The 12,067-nt window shown below is 49.3% G+C and overlaps 1 protein-coding gene across 5 annotated transcripts in view; it reads right to left on the bottom strand.

The window, feature by feature from the left end:
* The window catches only part of PTCH1 (patched 1), a 56,984-nt gene extending 45,544 nt beyond the window's left edge, over positions 1–11,440 (bottom strand). For 3 of the 5 annotated variants that reach the window (XM_079925802.1, XM_079925803.1, XM_079925804.1), the window contains exons 1-2: positions 10,852–11,440; positions 9,032–9,224 (exon numbers count right to left, since the gene is read on the bottom strand). In XM_079925802.1, the coding sequence (XP_079781928.1) occupies positions 9,032–9,224; positions 10,852–11,049 (391 nt within the window). In that variant the 5' untranslated portion in view covers positions 11,050–11,440. Of the gene's footprint in view, positions 1–8,388; positions 8,457–9,031; positions 9,225–9,898; positions 10,348–10,851 lie in introns of those variants that run through there. The other 2 variants (XM_079925805.1, XM_079925806.1) reach the window with 2 other exon arrangements.
* Positions 11,441–12,067: the final 627 nt, after the last annotated feature.

Raw genomic sequence — 12,067 nt, 5'->3', positions numbered from 1 at the left:
AATCTCTAGAAAGAGCAGTTAATAGATATTTAGCCCTAATCCCAATTCTCTCAAATTGCAAGCTTTGTTTGCAATTAAGCAAGGTATTAAACATGTGCAGTTTTTTTCTGGATCATGTGTGACAAAAATGATGGTATCGTTTTTTAACTTATTACAACACTGTATGAACCTCATGGGGAAAAAATCAGGTAAGAGGAAAGGAATGATGTCTTAGGTAGTCTCGGAAAATTATTTCATTACTTTATCTTTTAGAAAGCTTCTACTTAAAAAGACACTGTGTGATATTTACATCTATTTTGTGAAGTTTTCTGGCTTCTCCACTAAAGGAGCAAAAGAAATCAAGGGAATAGGGGTGGGAAAGATGGGAGAATTCAAAATAAGAAAAAAAGTGGTTGGGGAGGGATGGAGGGAGGGAGGAAGGGAGAGAGAGTAAAAAAGTCTACATTTTCCTTAACCTCAAAATTCCTGTTTTTATCATCAATGTTTCTTAAAGCAATTTTCTCAGATCATTCTATAGAATGGATTTCTAAAATCAAGATAATATTATTACAGGTTGTTTTAACAATTCCCCAAGTCCAAACTGAAACCCCATTTCCTCCTAACTCACAAAATACTTCCCTATTAATTTTTAAAAACCCTGAATCTAGTCATCGTAAGGACTGCTTAGTATTTGATTACTTGCGTGTACAGATATGTCTAGGCATTCCAATTTCCACAGCACATAAGACACATTCTACTGGAGGGATGGCCCAAAGTGCTTAGTTACTTTCTCACCTCTAAATGATCATCATTAGATTCTTTATTTAAATTTAGAAACTGGAAGCAAACTGGAAGGCCATTCATTTTGCAGGGTAACTTGGGTTACCCTCCCCCCAATGCTACAAAACACCAGAGCAGCTCTGTGATAAATCTCAGGTTTACACACAGAAGGTGGACCGACCCAGCAGGAAGGGGCTGTGAAAGAAGCTGGCCCCTCCTTGCCTTGCTTCACTCAGCTTCCAATTTAACTCACAGCTGATAAAAAGGGTGATGCTCATAGTAACTTGAAGATGCCGCTCTGAAGACAACAGCTTTCTTCCTAGCAGCTCACCCCACCATTCTGTTCTACATTTGATAAACTTATCTGACCCAATGAAGCAACATTATCCAAGCCACATCTTGCTCTCTTTGGCATCCCAATTCAAGTTGCTTTTCCTTGCCCGTACAAAGTATTAATTCAACTGGGTTTTTGTAGTTTCAAATCTTGACTATGCAGCCAAAAATACAAATGACACAATCACTACTGTGCTCAATGCAGAGGGCTTACCCCTCTCATTCCCTCTCAATCTCCTGCTCTTCTTAAACAGAAGATGGACCACCCTGCCTCATGGCACAGAGCAGTGTTTACATTGCAGTACTTGACTGTGTAATACATCTGGCATTTTTGGGCAGGATTCCTGAGCTAGGGGCCAGAAGCCCTTAAGCAATGATTTAAGGGGAAAAAATCGTGCATATGTACTTAACAAAGCCCACTTCCAGTTCCTTTTGCTTACTTTCCTACATGTTTCATCAATAACTGAAGACGATCCTGGTTGATGAATTGAGGACGTCTACTGTTTTTCATTTATTTTAACTCTAATAAATAAAGCTTGTGCCGCGGTATGGAGGCTTGCTTCTCACTAGCCTTGCCTTCATAGCCAGTTTTGGGACCCACAGGCAGTGTGGATTATTTGGGCCAACTCACACCTGGGTTTCTGGATTGGTAATAAGGCCCTGCCGCCACATTATAAACCTCTCCAACAACACACTTGTCACTCATTAGCAGGTACCTGACTGCCCCCCAACAATACAGTTTCCTTAACACATGACAGCTGTTTTTCCAACTATGCTCTAAACCCCCAATACAACAAAATGGTCACAGTCCTGAAGGAACTGAGGACAGGATGCATATTTCTGTACATACGACTCCCCAGAATCTCCACGATGGTCAAGCAGTTTCTCAATGGCAGCATTCTAATGATTTGAAAGGCTTATTTCTTCTGTCAAACTTAAAGATACATGTAGAAAAACTGAGATATTGCAGTGTAAAGGAAACAACAATCCTAAATCCAGTTTAAGAGGGAAAAAAAAAAATCTAAGAAGTATTACCATAGAGCACCTAAATTCAGAGTTTGGAAGCAAAGAGTAAAAAAAGTGTTTATATTTTGGTGGCCCTGATGATGTCTCTGTAGTCAAGGGAGGTTTCCACTGAGAAAATCCCAAGGAGCGTCCTTCCTCCTGGACTGCCAGAAACGCCTTCATGAGCAAAGCTGTCTGCTTTCTGGGACGTCAACTGACATTTCTCATGTGGATGGACCATCTAATACTGTGGCATCTGCCAAAATTTGGATGTGGAAACCTGTCCTCTTCCATCTCGATCTAAGCTCCATGTTCCCTTTGGTTTTGATGTGGGTTTCACCCAGGGAAAGCCTGAAGGTGGAACACCTGGGCTGGAATGTCACGGTGCACGTTTCACTTACTATCTCAGAAATGCTGTGGGGCCCAATTCTTCCACATTTCATATGGTACATTAAGCACAGGGGACCGAGACTTGTTTCACAGTCCACATGTCAATGGATTCTAAAGTTACGTCAAAAGCTCATTAAAATGCCATGACTCTTCAATAGGGGAAGCACATCTGCTGATAAGACCCCATCAAAGAGTATGGTCTTGAAACAAACCCTCACCAACCTACGAACCCCAAGGATGCAAATGGCAGCTCTGCATCTAGAATCTCCTACAGCTGATTTGAAATAATACATTTACTAATTTCTCCCTGTCAGTTTGTGATTAACCAGATTTACTACCATTTCAGATTTCACACTAGTAAATCCAGAGATCCACTGCGAGGAAATGATTTGGGCAGTTTATGAATAGGTGGGTAGAAGGAAGGGTGGGAGGCAGAGGGAGAGAAGAGAGGAGGGGAGATGAGCAAAGGGATATAGGTGAGGGAGGAGGGAAGGAGAATGGAGAAAAGGTTCTGGGAACAGGTGAGCAGCAAAGGAGATAACAGTATTATACTAATAGAAAAACAGTGCTAAGTTAAAATACTGTATTTCTGCAAAGTGGCTTCTATTAAATCTGGTCTCCTTTCAAATAATTTAAAATATTTCCATACTTGTTTTTAAAGCCAAAAAAAATTTTTTTTAAAATAAAACATCCCCCTCCTCTCAACCAGTTGAATAGACTGCTCCTCAGGGGCTAAATCTGGGCAGATTGCTGGCATGGACAAAGTGTGTGTGAGGGGGGGAGCCATATAAATGGCCCCTTCCACTGCATCATAATTGTGACCCCCCCCTCCCCCAGTAAGAGGAGGAGGGCAGACAAGTTACAGCTCAGCCCGAGTGGACAGAGCTCCAGGGGTCACAGGGAGGTCAACTTTGAAGGAGAAATCCCAATGAAATATAAACATGGCATTGTGGAAACCAGACAAATCTCCCATAGCTTGTCCAGCCTGCGTTAATCTCGCCATCAGCTGTGGCGCATAATGCAAACAAACCGATCCAGCGGTTCATACATCTGGAAACTGTCATCTTCTGGAGCCTCCAAGCAGCGTTCCGTGTATCTGAAACACCCCCTCACCCAACCTGACTTCTAAACTTGTCGGCAGGCAGCAAAGAGATATGATGATTCACAGGGTCAACTACCCTGGGAAGAAGGCATCTGAGGCTACTTGTTATTTTTAAAGCAATTATTGTTGGGCATTAATTTTTTTATCATTTTTCTCCAGATATGAAAGATATGCCACAATTGCTTCCACCTGTAAGTGCCCACTATCAGAATCTAATCAATACCTATCTAAAAAGCATATTCTTGACTTTAAAAAGTGCCTAGGCAACCAAGGAGCAGCAAGGAGCTTCTGTATTTCATTCTTTTTGTCCCTTGTGACATGCCCAAAACCCCAAACTGACAGCCCCAGAAAGCAGAAACTGGGTGATAACCTTGGAAAGGGCAGTAAGAGCAGAGCCCACGCACCGCCTGTCTGAGTGACGTGCCTCAGTCCCTCGCTGTCTCTTTGGTTCTGCTGCATAAGAGCAAGCACCTGGGGAAAAGCGGTGTGTGACAGGAACATCTGGAGAACTAGACCACCAAAGAGCCAATGTCCTACGTGGGCTTCGGAAAGGAGCCGTTACTGCAGTATGAACAAAGTCCAGTGGTGTCTTTTATTGCTTTTTACAAAGTCACATTCATGCTAAAAACCTTCAGCCTACTGTGTTTGAAATGCACCGAAGTCTATCTGCAAAATTAAGTTACCTGAAGGAAAAGGAATAAAAAGTATTCGAATATAACACTTCTCCTTTCTTCTATGCCTACCCCCACCCACTCTCTCTCAACTTCATGATGTTTTTATTTGCTATGTAATGTAATTCTACGAATAATCAAAAATTTAAATTATTTGCATGAAAAAAGTTAGTTACCTGGGTCAGTAAATACCGGGATGGGGAGGGAGGGGTATCTTGAAAATAAAACTTTTGCATTTATAGCAATGCTTTAGCAGCCACAACTCTGTCATAATAAAAGCCTTCCATCTGCACAGCATGGGGCTTCCAATTGAAATCTATTATCTAAACCAGTGGTTCTCAACTGGGGCAATTTTGCACTGCCCCCCCCATACATTTGACAACGACTAGAACATGCTGTCACAACTGGGAGAGTGCTACTGGCATCTAGTGGGTAGAATCCAGGGATGCTACTAAACATCCTACAATGCACAGGACAGCTCCCACAACAGAGAATTATCCAGCCCAAAATGTCAATAGTGAGAAACTTTGCTCTAAACTGAAAAGGATGGTGAAGCTCAATTATCTCCTCTAACTGCCTGACTTGGAGCCAAGAACACCGAAGGCTTATGTTAGCAACTACAAACTCTAGCTACAAACTCGAGAGCACTTAGAAACATCAAGCAAGCATTTTTTAACAAAACTTACCATTTCCCTTAAAAAAACAATCAGTCACAATTTGTGTCCTCTCTTAATACTGGCCTCCAGAGATGTTAATAACCAAACACAAGGCAATATGGATTCATTTCAAGGCTGTTAGTTTTTGCAGTAAAGGAGGCTGGGGGCTGGGCAAGCTTTGAGAATAAAACCAAAAAGCTCAAAAAGATAAATGAACATTCTGTCACTGGAGAATCATGACAATAAACTTGTGTCTGAGAGAGGGCTGGAGTGGGGGGTAGATATTCAGTGAGGCAGAAGCATAAAAGTGCTAAGCAAAAATGAAAAGCCAACAGAGAAATGGGCAAGGTTAAAAAGAAGGCATTTCCCTTCTATGCCCAAAAGGATGAGAAGCACTCTGGTACCAGGGAGGGCGCTGGAGGCCAAATACACCAGTGTAAATCTTGAGGCAGGCAAAGAATGGCTAAAAGGAAGAGCTGGCAGCCCCCTCAGCCAAACACCCTGCACACATCAGAGACCTTCCTGCTATGCATCTGGACCTTCCAAGCCTCAGGGCTTTCCACATCAAACCTGATGCCCCAACCAAAGGCAAGCACTGGGAGTTCTCCCAGAGGCCACACCCCTGTCCTCTGTGCCTTTGCCCAGGCTGTTCCTTTGGCCTGGAATGCCCCACCACCCTCACCTCTCCAGCCCTGGTCCTGACTCAGTCACCCTCCCTCAGGGCTGTCCTGGAAGGTGCCCCTGCCATCCTGCCACTTGTCTGTGTGTCCGGTGGGTGGAAGTCCTCTGAATGTATCTGGGTCTAGATGTACACAGTTGCCTTTGTGTTTGTGTATATGTATGTCAATTTTTTACCCACAGGAGAAATAACATTTTCCAAACTGTCCCTCAGCATTCTCTCCCCTTAAAATCTCTTATGCTTTCCTTTCTTCTGTTGCTTTTTAACTAAGGAAATATCCAACCTCTATGCATTTGGTTTATTTAGTGTAGCAACCACACGTGTTTATGTCCAGAACATCTGCAGTCTCTATTAAGAAAAGACCATCTAACAGACTTCTTTGCTGATAGCGATGAAGAATTTATCTGACGTTAAAGTACACAATGAACCTAAATTCCACATTGCTTCTCATTCTACTCTACTAAAGTCTAGGATAGCAGAGCATTCTTACTCTGAAAAGTAAATGCTTCCACTACTTGCTGTTAACAAGAACACTAAGCTCACTATGTCAGGAACAAGACTTCCTCATTGTTACCTCTACTCTGAATTTAAATTAAAATTATAAAATGGTATGGTGGCCTCCCTGGTTGGGTTCACTTGCATTTATGAAACTGTCGCTTCTTCTACAGGGGAAGAACCTAGCATGCAATGAATGAATGAATGAATGAGAAATCAAGGTCAGGGCAACAGGAGACCAGGTTTACTTAAGTCACTAGTAGGCAAAGTGGACATGGAGACATAGAGGATCCATAGCTTCTCATTTGTAAAATGGGACAATAATTCACTTACAAGTTAAAAATGCTACATAGGTTATCACGTTATAAAAATAAAAATAATAATAGATAGCTACTTTACTGAGTGGTAAGGCATGTCATAATATATAATAAATGGTAAGGGTAGCTGCTCAGCAAGTGATAGTATTGAGTAAATAATACTTGGCCAAAGAACCAGTGTGCCACACTGAAACTGGCAAAACAGAACGGGAAGGAAAATAGCTCAGAGGCCCAAAGTAGGCAAAATGAGTCTTATCTCAGGTGTGTCACTCCCCAACACTCAGTCACTAAGCTAGAGCCCAAGTGAGAAAGCTAATAAGCAGGTTTCTCCTCCTGGGACTTGACGTGAGTTGTGTAATGCAAAAACATAGTTAATTCTAGAAATATTTATAAAATGTTACATAAATAAGTTACATTAGCTCTCTTTTTTTTTACATTCGTTCTCTTTAAACTTATTAACAATCTACTGAAAAGTCTTGCTCAAAACAACAAGATACAGTCTTTTCTCATCATCATGACACCCAACAAATCTGTTGGCCCAAGTAGCAGAAAGTGAACATTTGGAGAGAGCTGGGAGCCCCCTTTGCTCATCACCTGCTCTGTCTTAGAACCTGTGGTAGCTCCCCACAGTCCAGTCAATCACATCGTTTCCAAACTGCAGTCCTGCGGTCCAGGGCCCAACCTGCTGCCCAGGGCCCAACGGAGCCACTGCACCCTATCCCTGCCACACTGGGGATCTCCCACTGCCGGCTGTCCACTCAAGCTTGGGCCTTTGCTTGACCCCCTTCCTGAGCTCTTGCCTACAACTCCCTCCCTCCTCCACTCTGTAGGTCGCTCCAATTTGCCTCACCACTTCCATCGAAGCTTCTTCCTTTTTCCATTTAACTTTCATGGCTTACTGCAATTGTGAGCTCAAATTTAGTGCAAGTCTGACATTCAACTCTAGTAGTTTGAAGTGCATGAATTTGTGCGCTTGGAGTGCCTCACATCTTTAGTGTCACTTACAGTGCCTGGACAGTGCTAGGGCCATTATAGATGCTCAGTAAACTTGCAGCTAGGACATCACAGGTGCTTATTAAAACCCTTCGTTATCTATCAATGACAATGAGGTGCTGAGTTGAGGTAAATTACCCCATGGATTCAATCCAAAGAACACTTGTATTAATTACCAAGCTTCTTAAGGCAAGAATGTTTTCTGGTCTTAATTATTTGAACTATTATTTTGTCACTACTCAACGGAAGACACCACCATATTCTTGCAAAACACTGAAAGCTGAATCTTCACAAACAAGGCAAGATTAACAAAATATTCTCCAAGGTTAGTTCTCCAGCAGCATTGAGAGGGATCAATTATGCAATTATGCATGCAACTCTTAGGCTTCCAAATTCTGTCTTAGATAGCTTTCACTAGGAATGCCTCAGATATTCTGGTGTGAAATATCTACATAATTACGGCAATCCTTCCCTCCCAGCTCATCGTAAGAGATTCCCTAAGCAGTGTTTAGGGGTTAAAATGTTTCCAAACAGCAACTCTGTTACTTTCCAAAAACAATAAAAAAACAACGAACAGAAAATAAAAACAACCGCTCCTAAAACAAAACCCCTGAATCAAGAGAGTCACCAGAAAAAAAAAAAATGTAAAATGTTTCCGTCTGGGGTGTCAGGGGTGGGAGGTGTGATCTATTTTAAATTTACAACCACTTAAAAAAAGGGTTCAAGAACCCCCAAATTGAGGAATGTGGATAAAAGACTGGCATAACCCCTAGGAGAGCTCCTGCGGCCCCTCCCTCCAAACCCGCTTTCTTAAAACACATTTATTCTTTCAGCCTCTAAAACGCAGCCTTCCCCCAGCATAATTCCATTTTAAAAGCCCCCACCCGCGAGGAAACATTAATCTACTTTGCAAACAAGCGTTCTAGTCTGTGCTTTACTGCTTTTTTTCCAACTCCTTTCCCCCCACCCCCCCCCCCTTTTTTTGTACCTTGAGACAAATGTTTTTTTCCCCAAGAGTTGAAAGCTGTCCAAAAACAGGACCACACACGCCGCCGCCTCCGCAGGCCCGCGCTGTGCCCGCCCCCCGCCCTCCGCACGGCGGTCGCGGCCGCCGGGGGCGCGCACACTCCCTCCAGCCGGAGGGGTGGCCTCTCTCTGCCCCCCCCCCCGCCCTCCTTTCTCTTTGGACGCGGTGGGTGGGGGTGGGGGAGGGAAGGAAACCGAGGAGTACAGCCCGGAGTCGAGAGGCCTTCCTCTGGCCGCGTCTCGGCGCGCGGCGGAAGCGAGCGGCGGTGGCGGCGGGACCTGGGGGCCCCCCGGCCTTGCGGAGTGGTCTGTCCCGCGGAGGGGCCCCCGCGCCCCCGCCGGCCCGCCCTCGCCACTCTCTCCCACAACACCTCGCAAAGCGCAGCGCCCCGAGTAGATTACAGCGCGGCCTTTGTCGGGCGGGCCTGGCTCCCGGCCAGGCGCCCAAACAATAAACAATTCCCCCTGTTGCGGGCAGGGGGTTTTCGCTCTTCACAGAAAGGATCTAGGTGTATGCTGGCAAATATCTTCATCAATTGGAAGGAAGGGCAGGGGGCCCGGGGTGGGGGACGAGAGGGCGCTGCGGCGGGCGCTGGATCTCTTACCTTCCACCCACAGCTCCTCCACGTTGGTCTCGAGATTAGCTGCCTTTAATCCCACAGCGAAGGCCCCAAATATGAGGAGGCCTACAACCAAGAACTTGCCGCAGTTTTTTTGAATGTAACAACCCAGTTTAAATAGGAGTCTCTGAAACTTCGCTCTCAGCCACAGCGGCGCTTTCCGGCCAGTAGCTTTCCCCTGAGGATGAAGCAGAAAGGAGGAGTGAGCGCCGGGGAGTCGCGGCCCGCGCGCCCACGCCAGCTTCCGCGCACCCGCCCGGCATCCCGCGACAGCCGTGAGGGGTGCCCTTTGGGCTGGACCCCAGGTCGGCCCAAGGAAACACGAGCGGCGTGGGGGGGCCTGGTCTTAAATCAAAGTCAGGCTGCAGCGTGGCAGCTGCACCTTGGTCACAGCAGGGGCGCCCCCACGCGCGGCCTTCGTAGCATCCCCGAGTGTGACTTGGAGGTCTGGGAGGAGGGGCTGCAAGAACAAGGGGAAGCCGAGGCAAAGAGGAGAGACACCGTTCAACACAGGCAATATTCACACCAACCTGGGAAGGGAGGGTCTGCGTAAACCCCGCGATGGAGCCCAATGTTTAAGAACCAGCAAACCACGGCGCCCTTCCCTGCAAGTCCTGCCCCAGCCTTCACCCTTCTCGGGGTGCTCCGGCGAGGACAGAGGCTGGGGGACGAGAGCACTTTGGGAACAATGTTTGGCGGGCTCCCGCATCCTGATCCCCCGCCCGACGTGGTAGTAAATTGGGATACACGTGGTGAGCGTGGGCGCCGGAGCTCACTCGCGACGTATTTCCATAGCGTTGGGAGACGCCGTGTGAGCTGAATTAGGAAGTGGGGCAGCCATCTGCAACTTACGACAATATTTGTGATCGGAAGAGGGCAGCCACATGGATCTTTCCCTCCTCTCCCTTCCCTTCTGGTTAAACGTGAAAAGCAGCAGAATGCACAGGGGAAGAGCCTGGGCCGACGCAGGCGGGGGTCCTGGCTGGGCGCTGGCTGCTCCCGGCGGTGGCGTTTCCCCGGCGCTGGCCGCGGCCCCGGCCGGCCCCTGTCTGGGTGCTCGCCTTCCCCGGATTCCACACATTTCAGCGAACCTCGTAAACACAATGAACCCGGCCGCTCGGCAGACCCGCACCGCGGATTTAAGGTGGCAATTTGTTTACAACTTTCCCTTTCCCCACAGGCTCTGAGAAGAAGTGGCTCAAAAACTGGAAAAGAAGAGGGGAGATACCCTCTTGCGAGGATAATTTTTAAGGGAGCAGAGATTTCATGCTCAACAAAAGCAAAACCGGCTGCCAAAAAAGGAAACCACCTTTATTTCGGCTCCCTCCCCCCCCGCCTCGCTCCACTCCGCCTCCCCCTCCAAGAGGTTAAGAAATGTGGCAGTATTACAGGGGTTTAGGCTGCAAATAGGGGCAGGGGCGCGGGAGTAGGGGGCTCAGGAGCAGGGGGCACAGGGCAGTGCCGCGCTGCGGCGGCCCTGGAGGTGGTCCACTGTGGACCTCTTTCCAGTGCTCCGGAAAAGGCACGCCGGGGAGGGCGCGTGCACACACACACACACACACACACACACACACCCTCCACCCCCCACCCCCTGCGGACTTCAGACAGCCCTTTCCTCCCAGGACCGGAGGGAGGGTTTGAATTTTTCAATCCCCACTTGTCTGGGTTTTTTTCCTGGAAAGGGGTGTGTGTATGTGTGTGTGTGTGTGTGTGTGTGTGTGTGTGTGTGTGTGTGGCGGGGACGATCCCAAAGAGGAAGAGGAGGGAAGAGAGAGTGGGAGGAGAGGAGAGAGTCTGAAATGCACCTTGGAAATCTGCTCCAGAGCGAAGGCGGCGTCGCAGTAGCTGGGCCGGTGCAGATAGTCCCAGTCCGGCGCGGCGTTGCGGCGCAGCCCCCCGGTCCTTCTGCGCCTCCCGCCACCGGCCGGCCGGCCCGGGGTCCCGCTGCAGCTGCCGCCGCCGCCGCGGTCCTGGGGCTCGGCAGCGTTACCAGCCGAGGCCATGTTGCCGCCGCCGCCGCCGCCGCCGCCGCGGGAACCGAGGCTTCCCGGGCGGCCCGGCGCGCTCCTGCCGCCGCTGCGGGCTCCTGGCTCGCCTGGGCGCTCGGCTTGCGAGGACGCTGCTGGCCGCCGGCTGTTCGGGCTGGGGCTCCGGTTGACAGACCTGCTGCTGCTGCTGCTGCTGCTGCTGCCGCCGCCGCTGCTGCTGCTCACACTGCGGGCGCTGCTGCCGCTGCGGCCGCGGCCGCTGCCGGGGAGTCAGACCCTGCGCCTTCCATTGCCACATTGCGCGGGGGTCCCGAGGTCTCTGCGGCTGCCGCTGCCCACATCCAGTTCTCCGGAGAGCGAGAGCCGGCGCGTGGAGCCAGCCTGTCCTTCGGGCGCTCGCGCGGCGCTCCTCGCTGTCCCCAACTCCCCCTACCCGTCCCCCGCCCCGCGCCGCGACCCCTTCACTGCAGAAAGCGCCAGCAAATCCCCGCCGCTCCCGCCGGCCTCGCTGACTCTCTCGGCGTCTCACGGGTCGCCCGAGCGGCCGCGGAAGGTAAGCGCAGAGCCGCCGCCGCGGGGTCCGTGGGCGCCCGGTGGGTCTCAGCGCTGCCGGGCCGGGGCAGCCGCCGCCGCCGCCGCTGCTCCTGCGGCAGCTGCTGCTGGCGGTGGCGGCTCCTGAAGCTGCTGCTCGGACTGCTCGGGCTGCTTGGGCTCTGGCTGCTGGGTTCTCGGTAGCTGCTTGGTCCCGGACTCTGCTTTCTTGTGCTCCTCGCTGTCCCGCTGGACCATTCTGCCCCAGTGCAGCGCGCCTCTCTCGCTCCCGGGACCTGGGGACTCCGCTCTGTGTGTGTGCAGCGGGCAGCGGCCGCAGCAGCTCCTTGATTCAATAGATGAGATGGAAGAAGAAAAAAAAGAACTCTCTCCATTTGGAGAAAGAGGAGGAGGAGGGGAGGGGGTGGAGGGGGAGAGAGAGAGCGAAAGAGAAAAAGGCTGGAGCTCCCGCCCCCGGGGCTGTCAGATGGCTTGGGTTTCT

The sequence above is a fragment of the Stenella coeruleoalba genome (genome assembly GCF_951394435.1).
Source record: "Stenella coeruleoalba genome assembly, chromosome: 7".
In the NCBI taxonomy this organism is placed as follows: Eukaryota; Metazoa; Chordata; class Mammalia; order Artiodactyla; family Delphinidae; genus Stenella; species Stenella coeruleoalba.
The sequence above is the reverse complement of the archived record's forward strand: the minus strand, read 5'-3'. Positions and strand labels throughout refer to the sequence as shown.